General features: G+C 55.1%; 1 protein-coding gene across 11 annotated transcripts in view; it reads left to right on the top strand.

Annotated features, from left to right (window-relative positions):
• The window catches only part of DISC1 (DISC1 scaffold protein), a 191,029-nt gene that overhangs the window by 30,541 nt on the left and 136,268 nt on the right, over positions 1-24,220 (top strand). For all 11 annotated transcript variants that reach the window (XM_081298287.1, XM_081298288.1, XM_081298284.1 and 8 more), the window contains exons 2-4: positions 880-1,895; positions 3,509-3,578; positions 22,544-22,691. In XM_081298287.1, coding sequence (XP_081154413.1) covers positions 880-1,895; positions 3,509-3,578; positions 22,544-22,691 — 1,234 coding nt within the window. The remainder of the gene's footprint in view (positions 1-879; positions 1,896-3,508; positions 3,579-22,543; positions 22,692-24,220) is intronic.

Here is a 24,220-nt window from a genome sequence, read left to right as displayed (position 1 = left end):
GGAGGGTTGTGACTTCCGGCCTGGTTGATCCACAAGGTAGGGAGCGAATGAAGTTCCCATGGAGGATGCTTGTCATGAGCAGCAGCACCACGTGAGGACGGTGACTGCCTGGCAGGCTCATGCCCGCCCAGCAGTGGCCCAGGCACTCTGCGTGGCGTGGCCCTGTGATCTGGTGCTCACAGCAACCCTGTGGGTGGTGCTTCCATGCCCACTTAGCTTTACTGGAAGGGACTCAAGGCACACAGAGGGTAAATAAGGTCACCCAGCCAGCAGGTGTGGTTAGGGCCATGCCGGGCAGTGAGGTGCAGCGTCAGTGACTGTCTGTTCCCGAAGCAGAACTGGGCGTGGATCTTGGGCCTGGCCTAGAGGACACAGGAAGGCCTCCTGCAGCCCCTGTGTGGATGAAACGGTGGGCATTCATGGCCCAGGGCTGTGGACGGGGCCTGGGGGACACAGACTGCTCAGAGATGAAGGGTGTTGTTCATCTTGTGGCTGGAGCAGATGGCTGGATCTCCCTCTGAAGTGCTATCGTCCATCTTCAGATCTGTTGCTCTCCGTGCTCAGGATGAAGGTGCTGACCTTCCAGGGGAGACCTGGGAGTGCTGGGGACTCGAGCTGTGTGCACACTGGTGTGCTGGCCTAGCTTGCTGGGGGATCGGCTGCTCCATGCCAGAGGGCCTGGGAGGCAGGCCGAGCTCTGCGTGTTCAAGGCAGATGCTTCCCGAGGATCGTCGCATCTTCATACTGGCTTGTCCCTGGGTATCTGGGCCGGCCTGTGTCTTTGGCAGATGCACCCATCGGTGACCTCTAGCCCTGGGCATGCTCTCCAAATGCCCTTCCAGGGGAGCCAGGGCCACGTACTGTTCTTTTCCTTTCCAGGTAACCGGGATTGCTCACCACCTGCAGTTTCGCTTCGGAGGCGGCGGCTGGCACGGAGGCCAGGCTACATGAGAAGCACAGCTGGGCCCGGAATCAGGTCCCCAGCAGTGGGCACACCATTCCAGGATCTGGGAGGGGCCGGCAGCAAGGAGCTCCACCACTCTGCATCCAGGGCTGGACAATGCAGCCTTGACCAGAGTAGCCAGGAGCGGGAACCCCTGCTGGGGAGTTGCGTCCCTAACAGCTCCGAAACCCCTGCTGTGGCCTCTGTGGGCCACTGGAGCCTGGCTCAGACCTCTGCAGGAGGAAGCCCAGTAGGCTTTGGGATTCAGCCCAGAGCTGGCACCGGATTACCCGCCATACTCACCAGGCTGCATGGCCCCAAGGATGCCTGGGGGCAGCAAGTGTCTTTATCCATGGACAGTTCTGAAGCCCCAGGTGCCAGCCAGAACCCAACCGTGTGTGCAGGAGCAAGGGGTGCTGGGGCCTCCAGGGGGCTGGCGCCTGTGGAGGGGCGTGGTAGCAGCTGCAGTCTGGGCAGCGGACCTGCAGCCCCCCATGCCCAGCCCGGCTCCTGTGAGAACTTCACCTCCAGCTTCAGCTTCATCCGCCTCTCTCTTGGCTCTGCCAGGGAACGTGGGGAAGCAGAAGGCTGTCTACCTTCCAGGGAGGCGGAGACCACTCATCAGAGCCCCCAGGAGATGGGAGTTAGAGCCACCAGCCCAGACGGGCCCCACGAGGACCCTCATAGTCTCCCTCAGCCCTTCTGTCTCACGGCTGCCCGGGGCTTGGCAGAACTGGCCCAGGTGTCGGGGAGGAGCTCCGGGCTGGAGTGTGGTGTGCTTTCTTCCCTGGACATGGACACTGGCTGCTCCTCTTCCCTGGATCCCTCGCTGGCTGGTGGTGGAGGTGATGAGGGCAGTGGTTCAGGGGACACCCATGGCTGGGATGCCCTGCTCAGGAGATGGGAGCCCGTGCTGCAGGACAGCCTGCTGAGCACCCGGAGGCAGCTGGAGGTCAGTGTCTCTGCCGGCCCCCACTGTGGTGGTCAGGAGCTCAGGTCAGCAGGCAGAGGGCCGGGAGCGGGGAGTGGTGTCTGGAACGGCTTCCCTGGGAGCAGCAGTACCACACTGTGTCACCTCCTTGAACGCGTACTCTGCCTCCCCTTCTCTGTGGCCCAGGTGTGCAGATTTGCTCTCTGGCTGCAGCTCCTCCACAGCCCTCCTGGGGCCCCATGTAGTTTTCTCAGCTTAGGAACAGGAAACTGGGGCAGGGGAGATTGAACCAGCTGCGGTTTGGGGTACACGATGTAGAAATGGTCACCTGCCCTTGCCCCACTCATCCCATTCCATCCTGCTGCAGAGGGAGCGACTCCTGTCCTTGCCCCCGAAACGGGACACTTGGTTTCTTTCTGGCCACTACATGTCTCTGGTTCTCAGTTTCCTTATTCAGAGGTGGATACTTGCAGGACATTTTGAGGCTCAAGTGAGAAGGCAGGTGCTTTGGAGTTAGGACGAGCTAGGAGAGCATCGAAGTGCTGTCATCGGAGAGGGGGAGCAGCAGGAGAGGTGGGCAACTCTGTACCAGGGAGCCAGGAGGGCCACCCCAGATTGGACTGCCAGGCTGCATGTGGTTACATTGTGTTGTGTGTGCAAGAGTGGGTATGCAAGTCCCTGAGTGTGGGTGTGCAGAGGTGTTGAGGGAGTGGGTGTGCAAGTCCCTGAGCCTGGGCGTGTGGAGGTGTGTGTGGGAGTGGGTGTGCAGAGTGCCTGAGACTGGGCATGCAGAGGTGTGTGAGGGAGTGTATGCCTCATGCATGCTAGGCAAACACTCTGTCACTGAGCACAGCCCCAGTCTTTGATTGACCTTTAAAAGCAAATTAATTAATCTCGTTTAGATGGGCCACAGGTACCTAATTGACAGGTTTCTTGAGCTGATGTCCCAGGCAAGGGAAGAGAATCTGAGAACAGACACAGAGCACAGGGTGCCGGGGAGAGGTTGGTCCCAGCTCTTTCAGAGACTGTGCAAACCTAGCATCCCACCTGCATTTCTCAGTTCCAGGTGTGGCCCGAGGGAGGCAGCTGTTGGTGACGGGTTGTGCGACCAGCTTCATTCCCTCAGACACCCACCTAGGGAGACCTGCCCTGGCCAGGGTTCCTCTGCAATTTGCCAGCTTTGGCCTAGAGACCGACAGGCAGCTTCTCCTTCCTTTTGACTCTACCTGGCTGTAGGTTATGTCCTGAGGACCTGGGGCTCTGGATACCTGGGACTTAAGAGGCCCTAAGCAGTATGGTTCTCTGGTGTCCATCTGTGTCCAGGGTCTTCGTGCCACTTCTCTGAGCCACCAGATCCCTAGGGGTCTGGGGATGTTACACAGGGTGTTCTACCACTGAGCTACATCCCCAGCCTTTTTATTTTTTATTTTGAGATAGGGTCTCACTAAGTTGCTGAGGCTGGCCTAGAATTTGTGGTCCTCCTGCCTCAGCCTCTGGAGTTGCTGGGATTGCAGGTGCGCACCATTGCACCTGGCAGGAGGTTCACTTTGAGAGTTTGTTGATATTCTTAGCTTTCACAAAATAAGCTTGCTGTTGTGACTTGTCTTTCCCTTTCCCCCTCCAAACCAACACAGGTGACCTCCTTAAGAGTAAAGCTTCAGAAACTTCAAGAAGCAGCAATTGAGGACGATGATTTTGACAAAGGTGAGTTTTCATTTGTTCATGGGTGATTGACTCTTTCCTCCTCCCCATCAGTCCTGCCTCCTGCACTCACACTGTGTCGGACCAAGTCTTTGGTTGTCTCTACTAAGGAACAGTCGGCCTTTGCACACGGTTGTCTTCTAGACTTTGCGCACCTCGGGCCCAGGTGTAGTGTTATGATTGTCCAGAGCTGGTGGAGAACCTGCACACAGAATCCCCAGACCCACTGGCCCCCCTGTGTTTGTAACACCTGTGCCTCACTGAGCATCAGGGTGTTCGTGGGTAGTGGTAACGCAGGAGGTGACAGGAGAAAGCTGGACACGCCCTCTGCAGGTGTGATGCCAGCAGTGGAGGCTGTCTGGGGCTCTCTGACTGTGTCCCCCCCCAGGGCCCGAGGCAGAGTGGGGTCAATTGGAGATGTGAGGCTGTACCGAAGGGGTCCAAGGCCTCGCACTTCCACCTGCATGGCCTAAAATACCCTGGAGAGGAAGGAAATTTGCAGCATGAGACTAGAAGACAGCAGTCGTTCAGGCCCAAAAAACCAATCAGAATGAGGTACCAAGGCGGGAGTTGGGCCAGAGATAGGCAGGGTGACTGGGCACAGGCCGACAGGGCGGGGTGGCTTGACGTTGTGGTCAGCCTGGGAAGAATCTTAACTGTCCTAGTGAGTCTTGGGGTTCCTGGCACATGGTGTGTGAGGAGTGAGATGAGCTCCTCCTGTGTGCCCAGGTGGCCAGCTCAGGTGACCAGGGAAAGGGAAGGGGCAAGAGGGGCTGTCCAGTGTTGGAGCTGGCTCATGTGAGGCCTGCCTGGCACATCCACCGCATGGACGGTGCCTCTCAAGTGTTAGTGCATGAAGGAGTGGCCTGGCTGGGCAGCTCATTAGCGGGCAGATCCTGGATAAGTAAGTCTGGGCGTGGCTGGATACCCCCTTTCTAATAAGCTCCTCAGTGAAGCTCCTGCTGTTGGCCTGCGAGCCACACTTGGTAGTGTGTGACATAGGAAGCAAACAACACGTTTAGAGACACACCAGTGTCCCCCAGGTTCTCATCCTGGAGGGAACGTCCTAGAGGGAACGTCCAGGAGGGCGTGTAGCAGGGCACACAGTTATGGGAGTGCTGTGGACAATATGTGCCTCAAATCCAGAGAGGCAAGGGGCCCAGGAGGGGGAGCTTTCTTCTGCTGGAGGTTGGGAGGGTAGGGAAGAAGCGGAGAGGAAGGAGAACCCTGGGGTCCGGCGGCCCCCAGAGGTGAGCAAGTGGCCGCCAGCCTCCCCGACATCTGCACTGAATCTCGGCACTGGCTCTTGTCTGACCCGGGCAGGTCTAGCACTTGGCCTGACCCACTGCAGGTGACCAGGTGTTCCCACAGAGGGATGGCTGGGTCATCGGGAAGGTTTGCACCCATTGGGGAGGGGTGTGCTTTGCAGTGAGGTCTGTTGAAGTGCAGTGCAGGTGTGACGTCCCTTCTCCTGGCCCTGCGCAGTGGCTAATGACCAGCAGGAACTGCTGGGAGTGGTCCTACCCAGTGTGGACCAGCCTCTCCTCCACGGCAGCCGTGAGAGCAGCCAGCCTGCCCTGCTCTGTGCTGGGAAGGGCTGCCGGTGTCTTGGGGTTTTCCAGGAGGAGCTGGAGGGCAATCCATGTCCCTGGGTCTCTGTTGCTCTTCTCTTTCTTTCTCTAGTTTCACTCATAAAGATGACTTTGTGTTCCATGAGAAGGCACAATTGGCAGACTAGAAAGTTCCACGTCCTCGCCAAATGCTGGCAGACCCCCGCCAGGCCCCGTGGGGACCCTCCCAGGGCTCCACCTCTGTCTCTTCCTCAGGGAAGAAAGTTCACAGGCCTTTCTAATACTGCCTCAGGCTGGGAGGCTGGAGGCTGGGAGAATGGAGGCTGGAGGCTAGGAGGCCTGGGTGAGCAAGGCTGGTGTTTTGGTGTCTGCTTAGGCTCTTTCTTTGAGGCTCCATCTGTTCTGTCACCCTCGTGTGTGCCCAGGGCCTGTGGCCAGCTGAGAGGCAGGTGTAACAGCCCGGCCTCCCACAAAAGGGACCACAGCCCAGACCTGAGGGTGCCTCTTTCAGCCCCGAGACACTGGCTGGGAGGGAGAAAAGGAGAGCATGGCAGCGAGTGTCCATGTGGCCACTGTCCTAGCTGTTCCTCACTGGTTCTCCCCCAGTGTCCCTCACCTGCCCATGTCCCATGCCCACCAGAGACCAAGTCCACCACTTCATTTCCAAAATGAGCCAATGATGTGAGGGGGAAGAGCAAGACTGGGTGTCGGCTCCTCTGACCCTGTGGTCCGGGTGGCACCCAGACCTGGCCCTGCCTGTTCAGAATTCCCCAGGAGGAAAGGAACTGGCCAGCCCCGTGTTAGCTCCTCTGTCCTCAGTCTCCGCCACCATACACTACAACAAAAGTCTGCTGTAATGAATATTTGATGTGTTGACAGAAGTGACCACCGCAGGGGCCAGCAGAGGGGATCCAGAGCCTCTGAGCTCCGCCTTGAAGAGACCTCTCCCTGTGGCTGGCTGCTCCCCCTCATGGTGTGCTTGTTACCCAGCCCAACGTCCCTTGCCTCCGTGGGCAGCCTGCCTCACTCCCTGCTCAGGGCCCGAGTGGTGACCTGGAACCAATGTCAGCCATGGGTCTCTGCCTTCTCTTCACAGAACTGTGCACAGAACAAGCAGAGGGGATACCAGGTTCCTTCCCGTTTCCTTTCACCCAAGAAGATGGGGGAAAAAAATTCGGCCATCCCAGGGTGGAGTGAAAGGGACGCTCTGGTCACCATTGGGCTCTTTAAATGCTGCTTCAGGTGGAACCCAGGGTCAGGCACAGGCTAGGCAAGCGCCCCACCACTGAGCTCGTGGCCAGCCCAGATGGCTCTCCTGTGCAAGATGCCTGTCCTTCGTGTTTGCCAGGACGCTTGGCTGGTCTCTGACTGTGGCAGTGCCTGGGGGCTTTGTGTGTCGGGCTCGGGAAGTTCCTCTCTGTACCTGGCAATTACAGACATATCCAGGGGCCGGCCCGTGCTGGCCTGAATTGACTGATGGGTTCTGTGGGTAGGATTGACTGATTTCTGCATAAAGTGACTGAGAAATAATTCTCTTGTTCAGCTTGAGATAGTTAAAAAGACCTTCATGAACTGTGAAAAATGTAACAAGAGCTTCTTTTTTTATATTTAGTTTAGATTTTGTGTGCTTTTCCAGTTGTGGTGTGATTTGCATGGCTGCGAACTATGGAATATTTAGTGGCCATCTCGGCCCCTCTGGGTGAGGGCTGCTCAGGGTCCTGTGAGGGGTAAGGAGACAGCCAGCTTCTGTCCTGCTCTCTGTCCTCGAGCACTTGGCTCCTAGATAAAGCAGGAGTGATGATTCCCGTCCTGATATGTGGTTGGTGACATGTGTGAGGGTCTGTAGTGTGGCTGGGATTACTTGCTGCCTTTTCTGTCCCCCCACCCCCACCCCTCCACAGCCCTGGGTACTAAGTGTTGGAAGACCCCATGCAGTGAGGCTGCTTCTGCCGTAAGCACTGGCAGCATGCAGAAAGCAAGATGGGATGACTTGGCTTCTCTTCTTGGCAGTAAGTAGCTTATTTGCACATAGCCTGATTTCTTTCAAGCTGCACAAAAATTTGGAAAGGAGGTAAAGCAACATATATTAAAACACGTGGATGACAGTGAAGCACTTGGACTTGAATGCTCTTGGCATCCCCACGGTGGACTCTTTCCCTTCTCCCTGTCTGGGTGTCATGACCTTGCTTCTCTCAATCTTCCGTCTCCTGCCTGAGGCTCTGGTGCATGACTTTGGATGACACTGGGAAAATGAAATTGAAACTCTGTCTGGGCTTTGCACAAGGCCCAGATTGGTTATCCTGGGAGTGGAAGGGAAACAACAAGAAGAGGAAGGAGGAGAGTAGGGTGTGTTCCTGTTCGTATGGAGCATGGAAGACAAGACCGGAGGGGACAAAGCTTCTGTTCCGGGGCGTGTCCCCTTTCTCTGTGGGCCTCTGCTTTGTGTGGTCTTCGTCCTCTTGGCAAAGAGGGTTGGGGAGCTGTCCCAGCTACTGGGTAGACTTTCCATTTAAAACGGCCATTGACAAACAAGGTGGCCATTTCCTCTGCATAATGACACTGACATGGTGGCCCTGCTCCTGCGCGGGGTTCCCTGCGCTGCGTGACATGTCGCTAGGCAGTTAATTTTGTTTTTATAAACAGTTCAGGCACTTAATTAAATCTGCATCAATCTAGTAGAAAACCAACCACAAACACTCTACCAGCACCCTGGATGACAGGGCACACAGCAGCCTGCAGGCTGACCACGTTTTCAGTGCCGGGAGCAGACCTCAGTAGGACCCCAGGACCTCTCCCGCAGCTCAGGAGGAAGGCGGGCATGAGGAATCGCTGCCTCTGCTCTGGAGCAGGTGCTGGCAGCTGGGCCTCCAGCTGGTATGTGATGGAGGCCACTGGAGGGGCCCGGTCCTGCCTGCTGTGAGCCATGGAGTCCTGTGATGGCCACGTCAGTCTCAGTGACAGTGAGGAAAGGTGGTCCAGGTGGGCCCAGGCAGCAAGGCCCAGGCCCAGGCAAGATGGAATGGGGGTGTGAGGGAAGAAGCTGGGAGAGGAGAGACCACCCAGCAGTCACCCCGCTGCGGGTTCTCCCAACCCCATGCCATTCAGTTCTGCGTGCTCTGTGGAGACAGCCAGCAGAGTCCTGCAACCCCTGCCCCTTTGCCTGCTCACCCAGCCGGGGGCTGTTTTCATTGTCCACTGGTGTCCTGCAGGCCCGATCTCTCCATTAACAAGAAAAAAGTCTTGACTGGTGGCATCTCCTTAGTTCCAGTACCAGGTGGAGACTGTGGCGTTTTCCTGCCGACCCTCTGGAACGCCCCCTCTCCATTACAGCCCAGCCAGCTCCTCCTGCTGTATTTCCTGGGGCTGTGAATGACAGGTCAAGCAGGAGTGCCCAGGAGGCCCTGGGCTCTCCCTGTCCTGCGTGTGGGGCTGCTGCGTCTTTTAGATTCAGCCTCCCAAGTGTCCCTTGACTCCCTTTTCACCTGGGCTAATGCAGTAGTCCCTTCGAGGCCCTGGCTCCTGCTCTTGCCTGCCCCCCACCCCCCCAACCCCAGTTTATCTTCCATGCTGCCGTGGGCCTGAAGTGCCCTTGGAACCACTTCCCCACGTCACTCTTGGCCACGACTCAGCGGGACCTGCCACAATGCCTCACCCTTGCCCTGGCCCAGCTTCCTAACTGCATTTCCTGCCACTACCTCCCCATCTCAAGTGACTTTCTCCTGCCCCCGTTGCTCCTGAGTGTGTACTGGTCCATGCTGCTCTGTGCCTCTGCCTGACTTAAGTGCCCTTCTCTTGGTCTATGTCCCTTTTCAGTGGCTTTGTGTATTTTTTGACCCACAGGCTACACCCCAACATGGGTGTTGGCTGAAGGTTACTATGTAAGCTCCCTGGGAAGAGAGAAAATAATTTAATAATTGCAAATTCTGTAAACTCTGGAGATAGCTAGTTTTCAAAAAATTAACAGCCCTTTATCTAAACATTCCTCAGCATCCAGAGAAATGGCTGTTGGATGAACAAATGGATATTCAAATATTTATTATCTCCAAATGATGATTATGTCACCATTATGGAGTTAGTAGTAGTCGGTGGCTGTGAACAATAAATTTCTAGCCCTTTCAAGTCAACCTAGTTAACAATTTGTCCACAAAGTCAAGTTCCACCCTTGTCTGGTGTTGGAAACTTGGACAGGCTTCTTGGTTCCTACACTTGAATTTTCCCTTGTGAAAGAGGATTGGCAGGATAGTTTGGAGCTTGATGGGGATGGTGCCTGCTGGGTATTGGGCTGTATCTTCACTAGGTGAACCTTAGCTGCCATGATCGTACACACTGGTGAGATGTCACCTACTACTTGTCTGTACAGGTAGGATTTGTAACCTCCTGTTTTTCTGTTCCAATTTGCGGACAGGTTATTTCTTGGTTAGCTGAGTGTGCCTAGTTTGATGTCTTGGGGAGTACAGAGAAGTCAGAAAGCCCATACAGAGGGGCTTTTCACTATTTCACAGTAGACAGACAATCACGGGGCTGCTTGGGGGAATGACCTTTAGCGGCAGTGACAGTGATGTGGCAGAAGGGACAATTTCCACTTGACCTTTACGCGATGTGCCAGCTTGATTGTAACTCAAAGTACGAAGCTGTGGACGGCTGGAGGGAACATGGTGACGGCTGTCCTTGGGAGGGTGGGGAGGGAGGCGGGTAGGCTGCCCCTTGGCCAGGGTTTGCGGTGCCTTCCACACCCCAGGTTGGCTCAGCCACGACAGCTGCTAATTCACCGCCAGACACTGGGTGTAATGAGCTCCTCTGGGAGTTGGTTTAGGTGAAGGTGACCAGCCGTGGGTTTCTACTGCCAGGACATGGCCGCTCTGCCCACATCCTGTCGATTTTCTGTCTTTGTGGCCTCTTTTCCTCTTCTTGGCTGTTGGTTGCAGGATGTTTTCTTCTCTTCTGTGACCTGACTTTTGACTTTCTCTAAGCTTTGCTGACATTTCAGAGTCTTCTGCCATCCGGTGATGCCCTGGAGGTGTCCTTCAGAGGCTGAGTGTGGCCTCTTTCAGGTCTGCTCCTGTCTAGGGTGCAGGTGGGGGACTGCTGTGCAGCCTTCAGGTGCTGGAGGGAGCTGCTTCTGAGGACCGGCCACCAGTCTGCGTCCCTGGCCTTGGCGCAGCATGTGGATGGCCACAGGATCACTTAGCTCTCCAGCATACTGGAGGGGGATGGGGGCAGTGGGAGACTCGGCCATGGATGGAAGGTGGAAGCAGGGTGTCGTCCTCCTCTGTTCCCAGCTGCCCTCCAGAGCCAGGTCTGTGGCACCGTGAGGAGTCCTGCCTCCACCTGGTACATGGGCACGTGGTGTCTTCCCTGCCTGCCTGCTGGGTCAGTGTGAGGTCCAGGGCAGCCTAGAGAAGGGAGCTGTGGGGATGGCAGGGTCTCGTTGCCATGTTCATCAGGGCCGGCTCTGACTGGGAGCTCCAGATGAAGTTTTCTGCTTTTCATTTTTTTCCCTCACAACTAACAAAAAGCAAAAAGGTTTTAAGAGAGGAAAAATGAGAAGGAAATATGCAAGGACATGCTGTGGGAAGACAGAAGGCTGGGAGGGCCTCAGCCCTGGGTTGGATGCTCCAGCAAGATGGCTGTGGATGGGGCGATGCCTGGGGCCTGTCCAGGGCAGACGTCCACTTGCACCAGAGAGAGGTGTCTGTCACGCCACGCTATGGGCAAAGAAGTCAAGAGGTCAGGCTCTCCTTTTCCTTAGAGGCCAGTGGAACGCTCCTGTGTCACATGGACATGGGGTGGCCGAAGACACTTGTGGTGGGGCTGCGTTAGGCAATGGCTGCATTTTTGAACCCAGGTGTCTTCTTCAGAACGCCAGAAGTCCATGGTCCTCAAACTGTGTGTGGCTAGTCACAGGGGCCCAGGGGGCCTGCGGGAGGCCCTGCTGTAGCAGTGTGCCTCGGCTTGTGCCTGTGGTCACAGGGCCACAAGGCCTCCTCCCAGAAAGCTGAGCTGCAGACAGACAGACGAAGGAGACCCGGCGGGCAATGGCAACATGTAAAAACCACTGCCCTCAGTTTGAAAGTGACTCCTGGAAGGCCTGTGGAAGGTGACACCCCTCCCACTTGGTTCCTTTTCATATCTAGCAGAAACTCGACTCTGGAGGGTCCAAAGCCAGCTTGCTGGAGGCACTCGGCCTAGAAGGACCAAGCTGTCGAGCCTGCCGAGCCCAGAGGCTCACCCTTCCTGTTCCTGCGCTGACTCGGCAGGTGCCAGAGGTTTTCCAGCAGGAGCATCGGAGCGCTGCCGACGGTCAGTGCTGATCAGGGGTGGTTCTCTGTGTTCACGTTCCTGCTGGCAGCCGGCCTGTTGTGTAGGACCCACCTGCTAGCCCCAAGACGCCGAGCCAAGTGCTGATGATGAGGCTCCCCAGATTTAAACACAGCAAGTGGGTCCATGGGGAAAAGGGGGTCCAGCGGTTGAAAGGGCTGCCGAGGTTGGCCGCCTCCTGCTTCTCTCCCTCCTCTCTCAGGGTGGCAGCCATGTGAATGATGGCTGTGGGCCCGAGGAACCCAGCAGGCACTCCGCCCACCCTGCATTTCCCAGGCCTCTGTCATGGCGTGAAAAACCACCACTGTTTTGGGTTTGGACAATTAGATTTTTGTAGGGAAGAAGATAGCCCACCCAGAAGTCAATGGAAAGGTAGCGTCTGGTCACATTGGTTGAGGGAATTAAACCTTGGGACCTCGGGGGCCACTGTCAGGACTCAACCCTGGTGGCAGCATGTGTCCTCTGCAGGCACACACCTGGGCAGGTGGTGGCTGGCTGGCAGGCCAGGGCCATGGCATGGGGATGGTCTCCCCTTCCCTCCAGTGCTGTGGCAATGAGGTCCAAGGACCTGGCCATGGGCAGCCTTCTTTTACAGAACCACATCTGGTCCTGCTGCCTGAGGAGCCACTCGGTACAGCCTCCCGGTCAGCTCAAGTCTAGACTTGTCACTGCCTATCTGTTGGCGCCTGATGTCTTGGATGACCGCTCACAGCAGATGGTGTAGATATTGTTCCCACTCCACAGCCTGGTCTGCTCTGGGACTTCCTTCTCAGGGGGTCCTTGCACCCCCGCCCCTCCCATTCTCAAGCTCTGACTTCTTCTGGCCTCTCCTTCCTTCCTAGAAGGTGACTTCTGCAGCCCCACCCTGTGGGCCTGCAGGGCAGAAGCTGCTGTCCCGTCCTTCCGCCCTGCTTCCTCCTCTTCTGGGAGGTCACTGCTTATGCGAGTGACCTCCAGCATTGGTTGTTCCCAGTGCTGATGTCTGGACAATGAATTCTCTAGGCCACTGACTTTCACAGTTTGTGACAGTGACCTCCCGGGAGAAGTATACCATGACCCTTCCCGTACATGGACAAAAGCACAGCCCGATCTAACGCATACTGGCTTTCCTCTAGTCCATTAGACCGAGTGTGCTCACCATCCTGTCCATGGGCGCTGCCCCTCGTGCACAGGCTGGACCAGCAAATACACTGTTCTGGGGCCTGGGCTGGTCTTGATGGCTCAGCTGGTGTGCCCCGCCTTGCTATAGGCAGAGCTGCTTCCCTGACTGTCTCCCAGGACACGGCCAGGCTCTGCCTGCTGGGTCCTTGGGAGCCTGGATATCTCTGATTCTTCAGGAACAGCAGGGCTAGGGGGAGACCTTTGCCTCCCTGACCCCTCCACACTACGTGCCTCCCCAGGACTCTGTTTGAAGGAGACAGCAGAGTGACTCTGAATCACTTAGCCCCAGATAACACCCCATTTTGCCCTCTTATAGGAACTCCCAAATTTCAAGGTGATTTTCTTCAAGTCCTTGACCCAGGGGAGAGAACCGTGTGCAATAACCCTGCCTGCAGGATGGGGAGGGCCAGAGCCTTCCAGTGTCTGGGCCTCCCCCAGTTTGCCCCTTCCCTCCTGCTTGCCATGGTCCTCTGAGTACAGGTGTGGGGGAACATTTCCAGGAACCCCAGGCTTCAGGAGACCCAACTCCAGAGTGAGCCTCAGAATGAGGGCCCTGGAATCTTCCATTCTTAACTGGCATCTCCCCACTGAGGTGTTAGCACCTGTCCCCAAGAGGGACAGGCCCTGGCTGACCATTGGCCCTCACTCACTCTCTGTTGGTTCGTGTCTAGATAACCTCATTCTTGCAAATACAGGCTGCTCACATCTCACTGGCTTTCTGTGCAGAGTCTGAACCCCTGCCTGGGGCTCTCTCTGCCACTCTCTGTAGGAGAGCTGCCTTTTGCCCACGGGGCACTGTCTGTTTCTAGGGGGTGAGTCATGGCCCTCCTGGCCACTGTTGGCTCTGGGCTCTCTGCCTAGCTGCTGACCATTGTGCAACATGGACGGGGACACGGGGAAGCAGAAGTGGGGGGGGGCTGAGCCCACTCTGTACCCACCAGAGTGACACCCCTGTGACAGGCCCCATGGAGAGGCCATGGGCTGGCATGGGCTCCAGGGACTCTCAGTCTTCACCTACAGCAGGTGGCCTGGAATAGCGTGGCATTTGCCTGGCTTGCTGGGAGGAAGTTCAGTGGGTACTTCCTGAGCAGGCGGAGGGCCCATGAGGCTGGCTGCTTGGGGTGGTCTTTGAGGGGTGAGGCTGGTCCTGTGTACTCTGAGGATGCCACCCACGGGCGTTGCCTGCATCTCCTGGAGGGCGGTGCTGGGGAGTGGTGGCCAGGAGGAGCAGCGAGCAGAGTGGAGGGGCGACCCTATCCTCTCCAGCCTGGCAGGCCTCCGTGTGAGCAGCCAGGTTGGAAGTGGGCTTGTCTGCAAAGGCCAGCTCGGCATTACAAAGCGAAGGTGCAAGGGCAGGCTCAGAGGGGAGAGCCAGCGAAAAGTAACTGGCACAGCCCCAGGTAACTCTGAAACACTTGCCCCAAGTGCTGAGAAAACCAGTCTGACTCAGGCATCCCGCAAAGGTGGACCCTAGTACTAAGCCCTAGAGCGAGACCTGCCTGCCAGCCCTAGCAAGGAGTGCTCCTAGTGAGGAGCGCTCCATCTTGGGCCTGCCTTGTAAGCGTGGGTCCCAGAGGACAGACTAGAAGGAGAGCCGAGCAAAGTCTCCAGCCACCAACTGGCAGAAGGGGAAGCGCCCAGCCTTGCTGCTCAGCTCCCCTCCCAGGCCTCCAGCGGGGAGACTTGTGCGTCTCTCTGGACACGTGCACGTGCACGTACTGAGGCACAATGAGTGCCTCCCGTGGAACCTAGGAATAGGGAAGATGTGTGCCCTCCCCTGTGACAGAGGGATCATCTCCCCACTATGGGTGGCACACTTGCTGTTGATGGCGAGGAACAGGGCAGTTGTATGTGGTACCTCTAAGAATCTGTGGCACTGAGCAGGATGGCCGTCAGCTCCTCCCTACATGATGTCCCCCAGGCGTTGGGCCACGCTGAGTGTGAGAGTTATCCCAGCAACAAGCTGGGACTGTGGTGGCGTCTCCTAGGGCCGTTCTGACTTTTGCAGCAACCCTTCATTTGTATTTCACAGCCCTTTCCTCTCCCCTTGTCACGATCACCCCTGGCATAGGTTCATCTAGTGTCACTATCCTTACAGGGGCAGAGTGACTGCGGTGGGTCAACCCTCGGACTACAGATTTGCTTGGGTGGATCCAGGACTAAACCTGTCTCCTGACCCTAAAATCAGATGGATGTTTTTATTTTTGATTTGCTTCCTACATCAGAGGCAGAGACATGTGCTCCCCTGCTGGCTTTCACTTACCCCCAGGTGTTAGTCTTTAGAGTAGCATCTTGCATGATCGACCATGCTTAGTTTTCAGATTCTAGTTTCAATGGAGAGTTGTTTTTTGAGTGCTGTTCTGCACCCTCACTACTGCATGCACACTAGGTGCCTTTTGTTTAGGCGCAGTAGGTGTTGGGAGGTAGGTCAACCAGTGTCACCACCCTTGGCCTCGCCATCCTTGTCCAGCTCTGGCCTACAACCGGACAGCACCTTCTGGGAGTTTCCATCTGGCCCAGGAGTTCGGCCTCAGCTTCCAGGAAGAGTCCTGGAGTTGCCAAGGGTCCTTCCGTAGCTCAGAGTTTCGGAGTGCCGTCCTGTAACCTGCTGACCCAGGAGGGCTGGAGGCTGGGGCTGCCTTCTTGCCATGGGAGCCACTTGAGGGCTTGAGCGGGTTCTCACACCTGCACCTCTCCCCACTGTGTTCCTGCTCCAGGAAGTGCTTCCATCCAGGCCCGTTACCTGTGAGAGCTGCTAGGGTCTGAGGAGCCTGGAGGCACTTCTCTAGCTTGCCCTGTGGGGCCTTCTGTGTCCTTGAATCCCACTGCAGTTCACAGAGGTGCCACTTGCAGCCAGGGCAGAGGGAAGCAAGGCTCGGTTTTTCTTTCTTTTTTTTTTTGGTACCAGAGGATTGAACCCAGCACTTGACAGCCACCTCCCCAACCCTTTTTATTTTTGTTTTGAGACAGGGTCTTGCTAAGTTGCTTAGGGACCTGTTGAGTTGCTGAGGCTGGCCTTGAACTTGTATCCCCTGTCTCAACCTCCCAAGCAACTAGGATTATAGGCATGGGCCTCGGCACCTGGTGAGCATGACTCTTTATTAGTTTTCTTATCACTGGTGCCATTTTGTGATTTTTCTGGATTAACTTTGCCTTTGAATTGAAGGTCATGTTTACTCATGTTGTAGTGCTTTTGCCAAAAGAAGACAGCTTAATTCTACTTGGTTCCAAGGAGCTAATATTCTAGCATGCCTTGCTCCTTTGGATTGGATTTCATCCTAATTAGAAGAACTCAGGCTAATGTAAACAATTTAATCTTCTGAGTTTTTTGGACTGTGCTATTGTGTCTAGATCCCTCTATGCCACTCAAAGAATTTAAGCTATTCATGCTGACACGAGACCAATTTAGTGAAATCCCCTTGGCACTGAAGGCAGTGCTGGTGTGTGTTCCCCTGGTCCATTCCAGACAGGGCTGTGCACACAGCAGGATTTGCATTATGTATTTAAAATAATGATGGTGGTGGCTGCTTAATGGTGCGCTCCTAACATCCCGAATTCCATTAGAGAGGAATCTGCTCAGAGATGTTCTATAAAAAAACAATTAAGTCCTCAAAGATTGCGGGTTGCAGAATTGCCATTAAAGGGGTGAATGAGCACTGGTATTGAGCACTGACAAACAGATGTGTCCAGCTAATTTTTTATGAAAACACCAGCAGAGCAAATTACTCATGAAAAGTCTATTCATAGGAACTAATTGGGTGCCATGTTGGTTTAATAGTGAAAACCGAGTGCGGCCAAAAATCAATAGAGAGAAATAATGAGTAGATGTTTGGAGTCTTCCATTTGTGTGGTTTCCAAAAATAACCTTGGTGCCGGTTGTATTTACAGCACCCAAGAGGCACGCCAATCTACTAATGGCCTGGAACCTCTAACGAACATGGAAGAAGATAAAGGAGCCTGTGAAGGAGAAATTTAAAAAGTGAACATCCAGATTTCAGTGGTGTCTTTCTCAAAGTCACTGCTGCTGTGAAAACAGCCTGAGAACCCCTGTCTGGACCTTCAGGTTGTAGTGTTTCTTGGCAGAAATTCCCCACGGTCCTGTCGGCAGCCGATGGGGTACTTTAGCCTGTCTGCTCTAAAGAGCTGCTCTGGTGATTTTCTTTTTTTCTTTTCTTTTCTTTTTTTTTTTTTTTTTTTTTTTTAGTTTTAGGTGGACACAATATCTTTATTTTACTTTTATGTGGTGCTGAGGATCGAACCCAGCGCCCTGCCATGCCAGGCGAGCACGCTACTGCTTGAGCCACATCCCCAGCCCCTGGTGATTTTCTTAAGTGGGTTGTACCTGGCTAACACCCATGTTCAGTGAACAGAATTGACCCACCTGACAGCTGTGTGTCTGGATTGCCAAATGAGTCCACCATTGCCCAAGCAAGCAGCCCATTTCTGTAATGACTGAACATGTATCTCAGTTCCATTAAAATGAAGACTGGCATGGACCTTATTTCATGTAGGAGGACCTTCATTGCATTTAGCAAGAGCTTCTCTTTCAGACTTCACACAATTTTAAACGGGTGGCAAGCCCTCGTTCTCTGTGTGGGTTTGAATGCTCCTGTGTCTCTGTAATGCAGAGCAAGGGGGCAGCTCTGGGTCTGGTGGGTTCCTGATGCTGCCCTGCGGAGCTTTAAGGATTAGAGGGGCCTGGAAAGGATATTAAGTTGTAACCCAGTTTTTAAGCAGTATTACTGCTAAAGCCTTCCTATATTTTTTTTGTGCTTCTGTGTTATGCTCACGTCTCACATGGAAGAGCTGTGACTCTCACGGAGGTCCCCACCAGCTGGGAGTGCCGTGGAAGGGCCGTCTGTTCAGTTCCCCATGGACTGCCTTCTCAGTGTCATGCTCAGCCTGGGCACAATGTTAGTGAGTGGACTTGGAAAGGGTCTTGAAGCTAAATCTTGCACCCTGCCTCGTGCTGATCCGGCAGCCCTGACCTCTGCCCAGGGATGTCCCCAGGCGAGGCCATTTCGCTGTGGAGGAGCAGAGGCTGAGAGAGGTTCTGACAGTTCAAGACCACATAGCCACTCAGGAGAGGTCTCGGGTCTGGTGGGAGGCAGGTGTCAGACTGCTCTTAAGCCCCAACCCCATCCCGTGGGTGTGGGAGCCCTGCTAAGCCGCGAATCCCCTCTTGGTGACCACTGTCACAAGGACTCTCAGGTCATGCAGGCTTGAAGGGTCGTGAGGAAGGGAGGTGAGCAGCACATTCTGTACAGCTGAGCTGGAGGGCAGAGATGGGCTTGACAAAAACCAGCCTCTGTGACACACGGGGCTTTCCACGCCTCACGCCACTGTTATATTCCCAACCCTGAATCTAGTCTTTAGACAGTTCAAATATATACCAGACGGAGTCACGGCCACTGTGGATGCTGTCAGCATGGTGCCATGTGTCCCTTTGGGCTTCTGTTGATGGGGAGTCGATTTTCCTCCCTTGCCCATTCTTGTGAGTTTTCTGTAACATAACAACTTAGAAATGATGTGAAGAACGTGTCTCCTTCTTTAGTAAGAGCTTTTGACTCAGGTCTCTTAACAAACAGCAGAGAGTTGAGTGGCTCTGTCTCCTAGTAATCAGTAGGGGGCCACAGGAATGGTGTTGCTCAGCGATGGTGGTGGGAGTGCTGGTGCACGGGGGCAGGCTCATGGTGGTGGTGACAGGTGGTGGTGGTGGTGGTGGAGGTAGTGGTGGTTATGGAGGATATGGTAGTGATGGTGGTAGCAGTGGTGATTATTGGTGGTGATGATGGTGGGACATCATGAGGTTGTGGCAATTGTAACACTGATGGTCTGGTGGCTTCCATGGACTTAGGAAGAGGTGTACGAGCTCATCCCTCTTTTTCTGGACAGGTGCCAGTGGAGATTCCTCCACCCCTGATTCTGAGCCATGAGCCTGGACCACATATGCAAGTGACCACTTTTTCACTGTGAAAACACAACTCTAGGGAGGATTTTTATGTACAGTCCTGAAAATATGAGGGTTTACTGAAAAGTAACCAAATTTCAGTTGGTGGGTTAGTGGCTTCCCTAGGACCCTGGGTGGTTGGTGTTTGTGGAGGGACACTGGACTCCAGTGGAGTGTCGAGGCAAGGAAGGTTCTGGAATGATGCAGAGTCGCTCTCTTCCTGGAAGCTGCCCCCTCAGGGCGTGTGGTTTCTGATGTGCCCGTGCACTGTTGCTCTAGCATTGTCTGCAGGGTGTGTTGATAGCACGCATGCACACCCACACACGCCCCTGCACACAGGTTGCTAATCCTGCCATGCGCCCAGGACCTAGGGTGAGCACTGGAAATCCCCCTACTTTTGCAATTTGTGATCACTGACAATTTAATTATTTTGCATGGTAAATTTTTGCTGGGAGAGAACAGATGCTTCAAACCTCACCTTCTGTTGAAATATTGTCAGAGCAAATCAATGAGTATATACCAAGGACAGGGCCGACAGCGAAGTGCTGAGTGGGCAAGCGTCACCGTCAAATTAGCGCTCTTCTGCCCGCGTTCCTGTCCCTCCCGAGACTTGCTTCCCTTTGATGCCACGTCAGAGCAATTTCCCAGCCTTCCCTCCACACCTCGCACGCACAGAAGATGAGCTTCCAGAAATCCTCTTTGGTGTCCCCTGAAAGGCGGAGTGACCCACAGAAGCCAGGCTTACTCTAAGCAGCTTAGCATCAGGAATCTGAGGAAACCAAATCTCCATTTTTATGCAGAAATCAAAGACTAGCATAAGGAACCAGCAAGTTAATAACTTTCTAAATAAAAGCAGCTCAAGATTGTGCAGCTGATTCAGTGAGAGAGAAATTGAGATGAAATCACTCCCCATCACACAGCTGATAGCCGACACTCCTGTTTCCTCTCAGGTTTGTTTCTCACTGAACATCCCTGTAGTCGTCAAGTACAGACAATGTGCGCCTGTCATTGTGCTCCCTGTTTCCATCTTGAAATATTAAAATACCCCTTGCTGCCTTCTACCAGGAGTGGACATCTGAGGGCTACTGACTACCCCTGTGTGTGCTCTGTGGTTGCTGGGAACCTCCTGTGAGAGAGGGGCAGTGTGGCAGAGGACGAGCTGCTGTGTAGTCCGCATTGGCCTGAGACACTGGCTGAGTGGCCACAGGAAACCTGGGTGACGTCCACCCACAGGAAGAACAGGGGTGAGGACAGGGGCTTTGGCCTCAGACAGACTTGTATTTGCTTCTGAGTCCACACGGTTGTGTGACGCACCTAGAAGAATTTCCTCAGCTTTCTGCAAGCCCCAGTTTTCATTTGCAAAGTGGAAATCACAGTCTCCCTTGTGGGGCCTCCATACGGCTCTGTGCCAGGCACCCCCAGAGCTCCCAGGTGGTGGCGGCGTCCCTATTTACGAAAACAGAGATGTTGGTTCACTTGTTCACCCAGCACTCCCTCAGTGCCTATCCTGTGGCTGGCACTGAGCCAGCTCTTGGCAAGACAGGTGGATAAGGCTCAGCCTCCACCAGGTGGGTCTCATCACTTCCGGGCCCAGGCAAGTGAATAGGCAGAAAAGACCCCTGTGTCACGGGCGCATGTTAGGGGAGGTGAGCTTTAGGGTGCTCCTGTGAAGTGGAATGGAAAAAACCCAGAGGTTGGCTGGCGCCAGAAAAGATCGGCTCCAATCTGCCTCCGCTGCAGGTGGGCCTCAAGGCCTGGGCAGGTCACTTAAGCTATCTCCACATCAGTGACTCACTCTGTGGGTTGTCAAGAAGCTTGGGGATCATACACGTAACACTGGGCACGTGGCAGACACTAGCAGTGGTCATCCTGCCTGGAGGCTGCAGTAAGCCTGAAACGAATCTGGAGCAGACAGGCTCAGGGGGTGCTCGGGACGGTGGGGACGCATTTCATCACAGTGCGACTCTCAGCAAACTGGTCCACTACACAGCAAGTGTGGCAATGTGAGTTGAAGAGCAGCTCTCAAGGAAGTGCTTTCCTGGCCATTCTGTAAACACTGGAGAATGGTGGCTTGAGAAGACGTCAGCCCTGGAGGCCCTCAGAATGTAGAGTGGCTACCTGGCCTCTCAGATGGCTCATGCCACCTGTTCCGTGACCCCACAGAGCAGCGGGGACCAACCTGCTCTGCAGGCTGCCGGTGTGTGTGGGCTTCTTCCTTCATGGACCTAGGAGGCTGCTCTCTGTCATGCGACTCCACCTTGCAGCTCAAGGACAGGCACTCACTCTGTGTGCTGAGGAGCAGTGGGCGGGTGGCCTCCACTGAACCTCAGTGCACCCTCTCACAGGTGTTCCCAGCACAGCAGCCAGGGATCCTGCTGACCATGAGTTGGGTCATGGATTCTTCCACTCAAAACCCTTTGATGGCTCCCATCTTCCTTGGGGTCAACACCAAAGTCCTTACAAGTTCGTGTGGCTCTGACGACCAAGCCCATCCCCTACCCTCTCTCCTGGTCTCCTTGGTTTCCCACCAGAATGTCCCTTAGACTTGGAGTGCATGGCACGTCAGGGCCTGGGTGCTGGCTGGGAGCTCCCTCTGCTTGGAACAGCTGATCAGTGAACAGGGGTGTAACTTGGGGAACCCAGAGGGTAACACACCTTTAGTGCCATCCAGACGCGAAGCTGGCCCCAGTAGCCGATGGCTGGTGGACTGCAGGAGTAAGAGGCACTTTGGGAGGCGTGAGGCTATGAGGTTGCTGGTGTCCATCCCAATGGGGCTCTGGCCAGTGTCCTAAGAATGATTATTATTATTATTTTTTTTGGTGGTACCAGGGACTAACGCAGGGTGCTGTACCACAGACCTATATCCCCAGACTTTTTAATTTTTATTTTGAGACAGGGCCTCGCTAAGTTCCTGAGGCTGGCCTAGAACCTGCCATCCTCTTGCCTCAGCTTCCCCAGTGGCCTGGATTACAGGTGTGGCCACCACACGCCTTAGAATGACCTTTGCTAAATTCCCTGAGGCAGCTTCTGGCCATTGCTTCCAGTGCATTTGGCAGTTTGTGGGAAGGGCTGTCAGTGGTCAGCACAGAGATGGGACATCTATCTGGACACCTGCTCACTGTGTTTGCTTCATCCAGGGTGCGCCCTGGGAGGGGTCCAGCATGGAAGAAGAGTCAACTCCAGAGGTGCCCTGTGGCCAGTGTTTACTGCTTCTGACTGATGAAATGCATTGTTCAAAGTGACAAGCTTGTTGAAACTTTTAATTTAGGACAAGATCCGTGGGAGTGCCCCTGTTGGCAAATGGCCTGTGGACCCTGGGTCTGTGCAGGCGTTTAGGAGGGGCAGAGTGTTCTCGGGCTGGAGGTGGCTCCCTGGGACCTTGTCCTCCACCCAAGACCTCTGGGGGAGAGGTTTGCAGCCAGGGTGTACCTGCCTGGGAAGGGCAACCAGGACAGAAGCCTGAGGAATGGCGTCCTGAGACCTCTGCCACAGAGCTTTCCGGGAAATTTTCTAGTTCTTTAGGAATCTGCTCACGAGGCAAGTCCCCGTGGGAGGGGAGCCGGGTTTCTGCAGTGACTCCATATTCATCCCTTGTCTGGAGACCTGGGGACCCATCACAGGACCCCCCACTTTACGGCAGATGTGGCTGCATGGCCAGCATGGGGAGGTGAACTCTGCCTCAGTGGCCTCGGGAGCCGTCACGGGCTCTACCTGGATGTGGTGGTGGAGGAAACATTCTTAAAATCAAATCTCAGGCACTAGCTTGTTTCCCCTTGATGTGAGGTGGGGACCCTGCTGCAGCTAGAGAAGCAATTCTCAGAAGCTCTCCCGGGGGCGACGCTGGCCTGGAAACCAGCCCCTTCCCCTGGTTTACTCTGGCAAGGGCAGGCTGGGGCTGTGGGGAGAGGCCTGGCTTATCTGCCTTGAGTCTCACAGTCTTTCTTCTCTCTCCTGCTTTGGGGTCCCAGCTGAGCTGCTGAAACAGAGGTTAGAAGACCTGGAGCAAGAGTCAGGTGGGCTGCATCTGCGGCTCCCTTCGAGGCAGCCAGCTCTCCACAGCTTCCTGGGCCACCTGGCGGTGCAGGCCCAAGCCATCCTGCAGGTTGCTGCTCAGCAGTGAGTACTTGGTGGTCACCACCACACTCCCTCATCTTCTCTTGGGCTGGGAGGGGCTTGGCCGTGGAGACCCCCCAGCTGCTTTTTCCTGGGAGGTGTCCCTTATTGGGGCAGGTGGGTCTTTCCAGAGGGAAGTGACCTGGGGGTCATGCTGCTAGAGAAAGAAGCCCCTTCTGCTGTTTGATTGACAGGAGAGCTTCAACTAGGGCCTGAGGCAGCAAGGTGCTGGCTTGCTCTGGGAGCCAAGGGTCCAAGGAGGTGGTGATGGGGGGCTGTCCAGGCAGCCGGGTCTCTTGAGCACCCTGTGAGACCCACAGGTGGCCCGACAGTCCTGAGCCTTCCTCTGGCTTCTGAGCAGATTTGTTCCTTACCCCCAGGCTCCCTGGTATTGGCACTAGAGTTGTTCAAGTTTGCAGGGTGGTGTTTCCTAGACCCCAGGGCTCCCACCCACAGACGTTCAGGTCCCTTATCAGATGGTGCAGTGTCTGCACAAGCCTGTGCACATCTCCCAGTGTCTTCAGACCACCTCCAGGGACTTTCCACACCTAACACAATGGGAATACCCTGTGTGGTTCACCACACTGTTCAAGGAATAACGACAGGCCACCCAGCCTGTGATGTTCAGCACCCATGCAACTCTTCAGGGGCTGTTGTAGATCCATGGTTGGTTGAGCTGCAGATGTGGGACCTGCTGAGGAGGAGGGACATGGAGGGCACTGACCTTCAACCCAGTGGGCCTCCATCTGGCTGCATGCTGGAATCCAAGGAGTTTTAAAACTATTGCTGTCCAGGCTCCGCCACAGATAAGCTAAGCCGGACCTCTGGGGGTGGGTCCCCGCCACTAGCACGTTTAAAAGGTGGAGGGCCACTGCCTGCCTGTCCCCTCCCTGGTGAGGCTTGAAGGGGACAGGAGTCTCTTCCAGCTGCCCTCACGAGCACAAGGCCAGACTGACCCTGCTGAGCACAGGGCACAGGCTGTGCAGTTCGTCTTGGTGCCTCCTTGAAGCCTGGCTGGGCTACGAGGCCCTCCTTCCCCAGAGTGGCATCCCCAAGTAGCATGCATGGCAGGGCACTGTAGGACCCTTCCTGTCTGTGGGAGCCCTGAGGAACTGTGAGGTGGCCTCTTAGGGGCATTCTCCGCAGGCTGACTCTGGGCTTCCTCCTCCGGTCCTCTGCCTGGTCACAGGGACTCTTCCAGCCTGACCTTCTCCATAGTTCTTCCTTTATCCTGGGCTATTTCTCATTCTCACCCCAGTCTACGCGGCCTGTGTATCGTCTCTGTTTAACAAACACGTGTGTAATAGTTACTGAGTGCTTTCGGTAACTAGTTTAATTTCTGTTGTAATAAAATGTGCACAACATACAATCCACCTTGTCGTCACCGTTCAGTGCACAGAGCAGTGGTGCCAAGCATACTCCTGTCACCACTGTCCATCTCCAGGACGTTTTGTCTCACAGAACTGAAACTCTGCCCCCACTAACAGCACCCCGACTCCCTGCCTGCAGACGTCACTGATCCTTCTCTGCCT

This window comes from Spermophilus citellus (genome assembly GCF_964194105.1).
Source record: "Spermophilus citellus genome assembly, chromosome: 6".
NCBI classification, from domain to species: Eukaryota; Metazoa; Chordata; class Mammalia; order Rodentia; family Sciuridae; genus Spermophilus; species Spermophilus citellus.
This window is presented reverse-complemented; position numbering and strand designations above follow the sequence as displayed.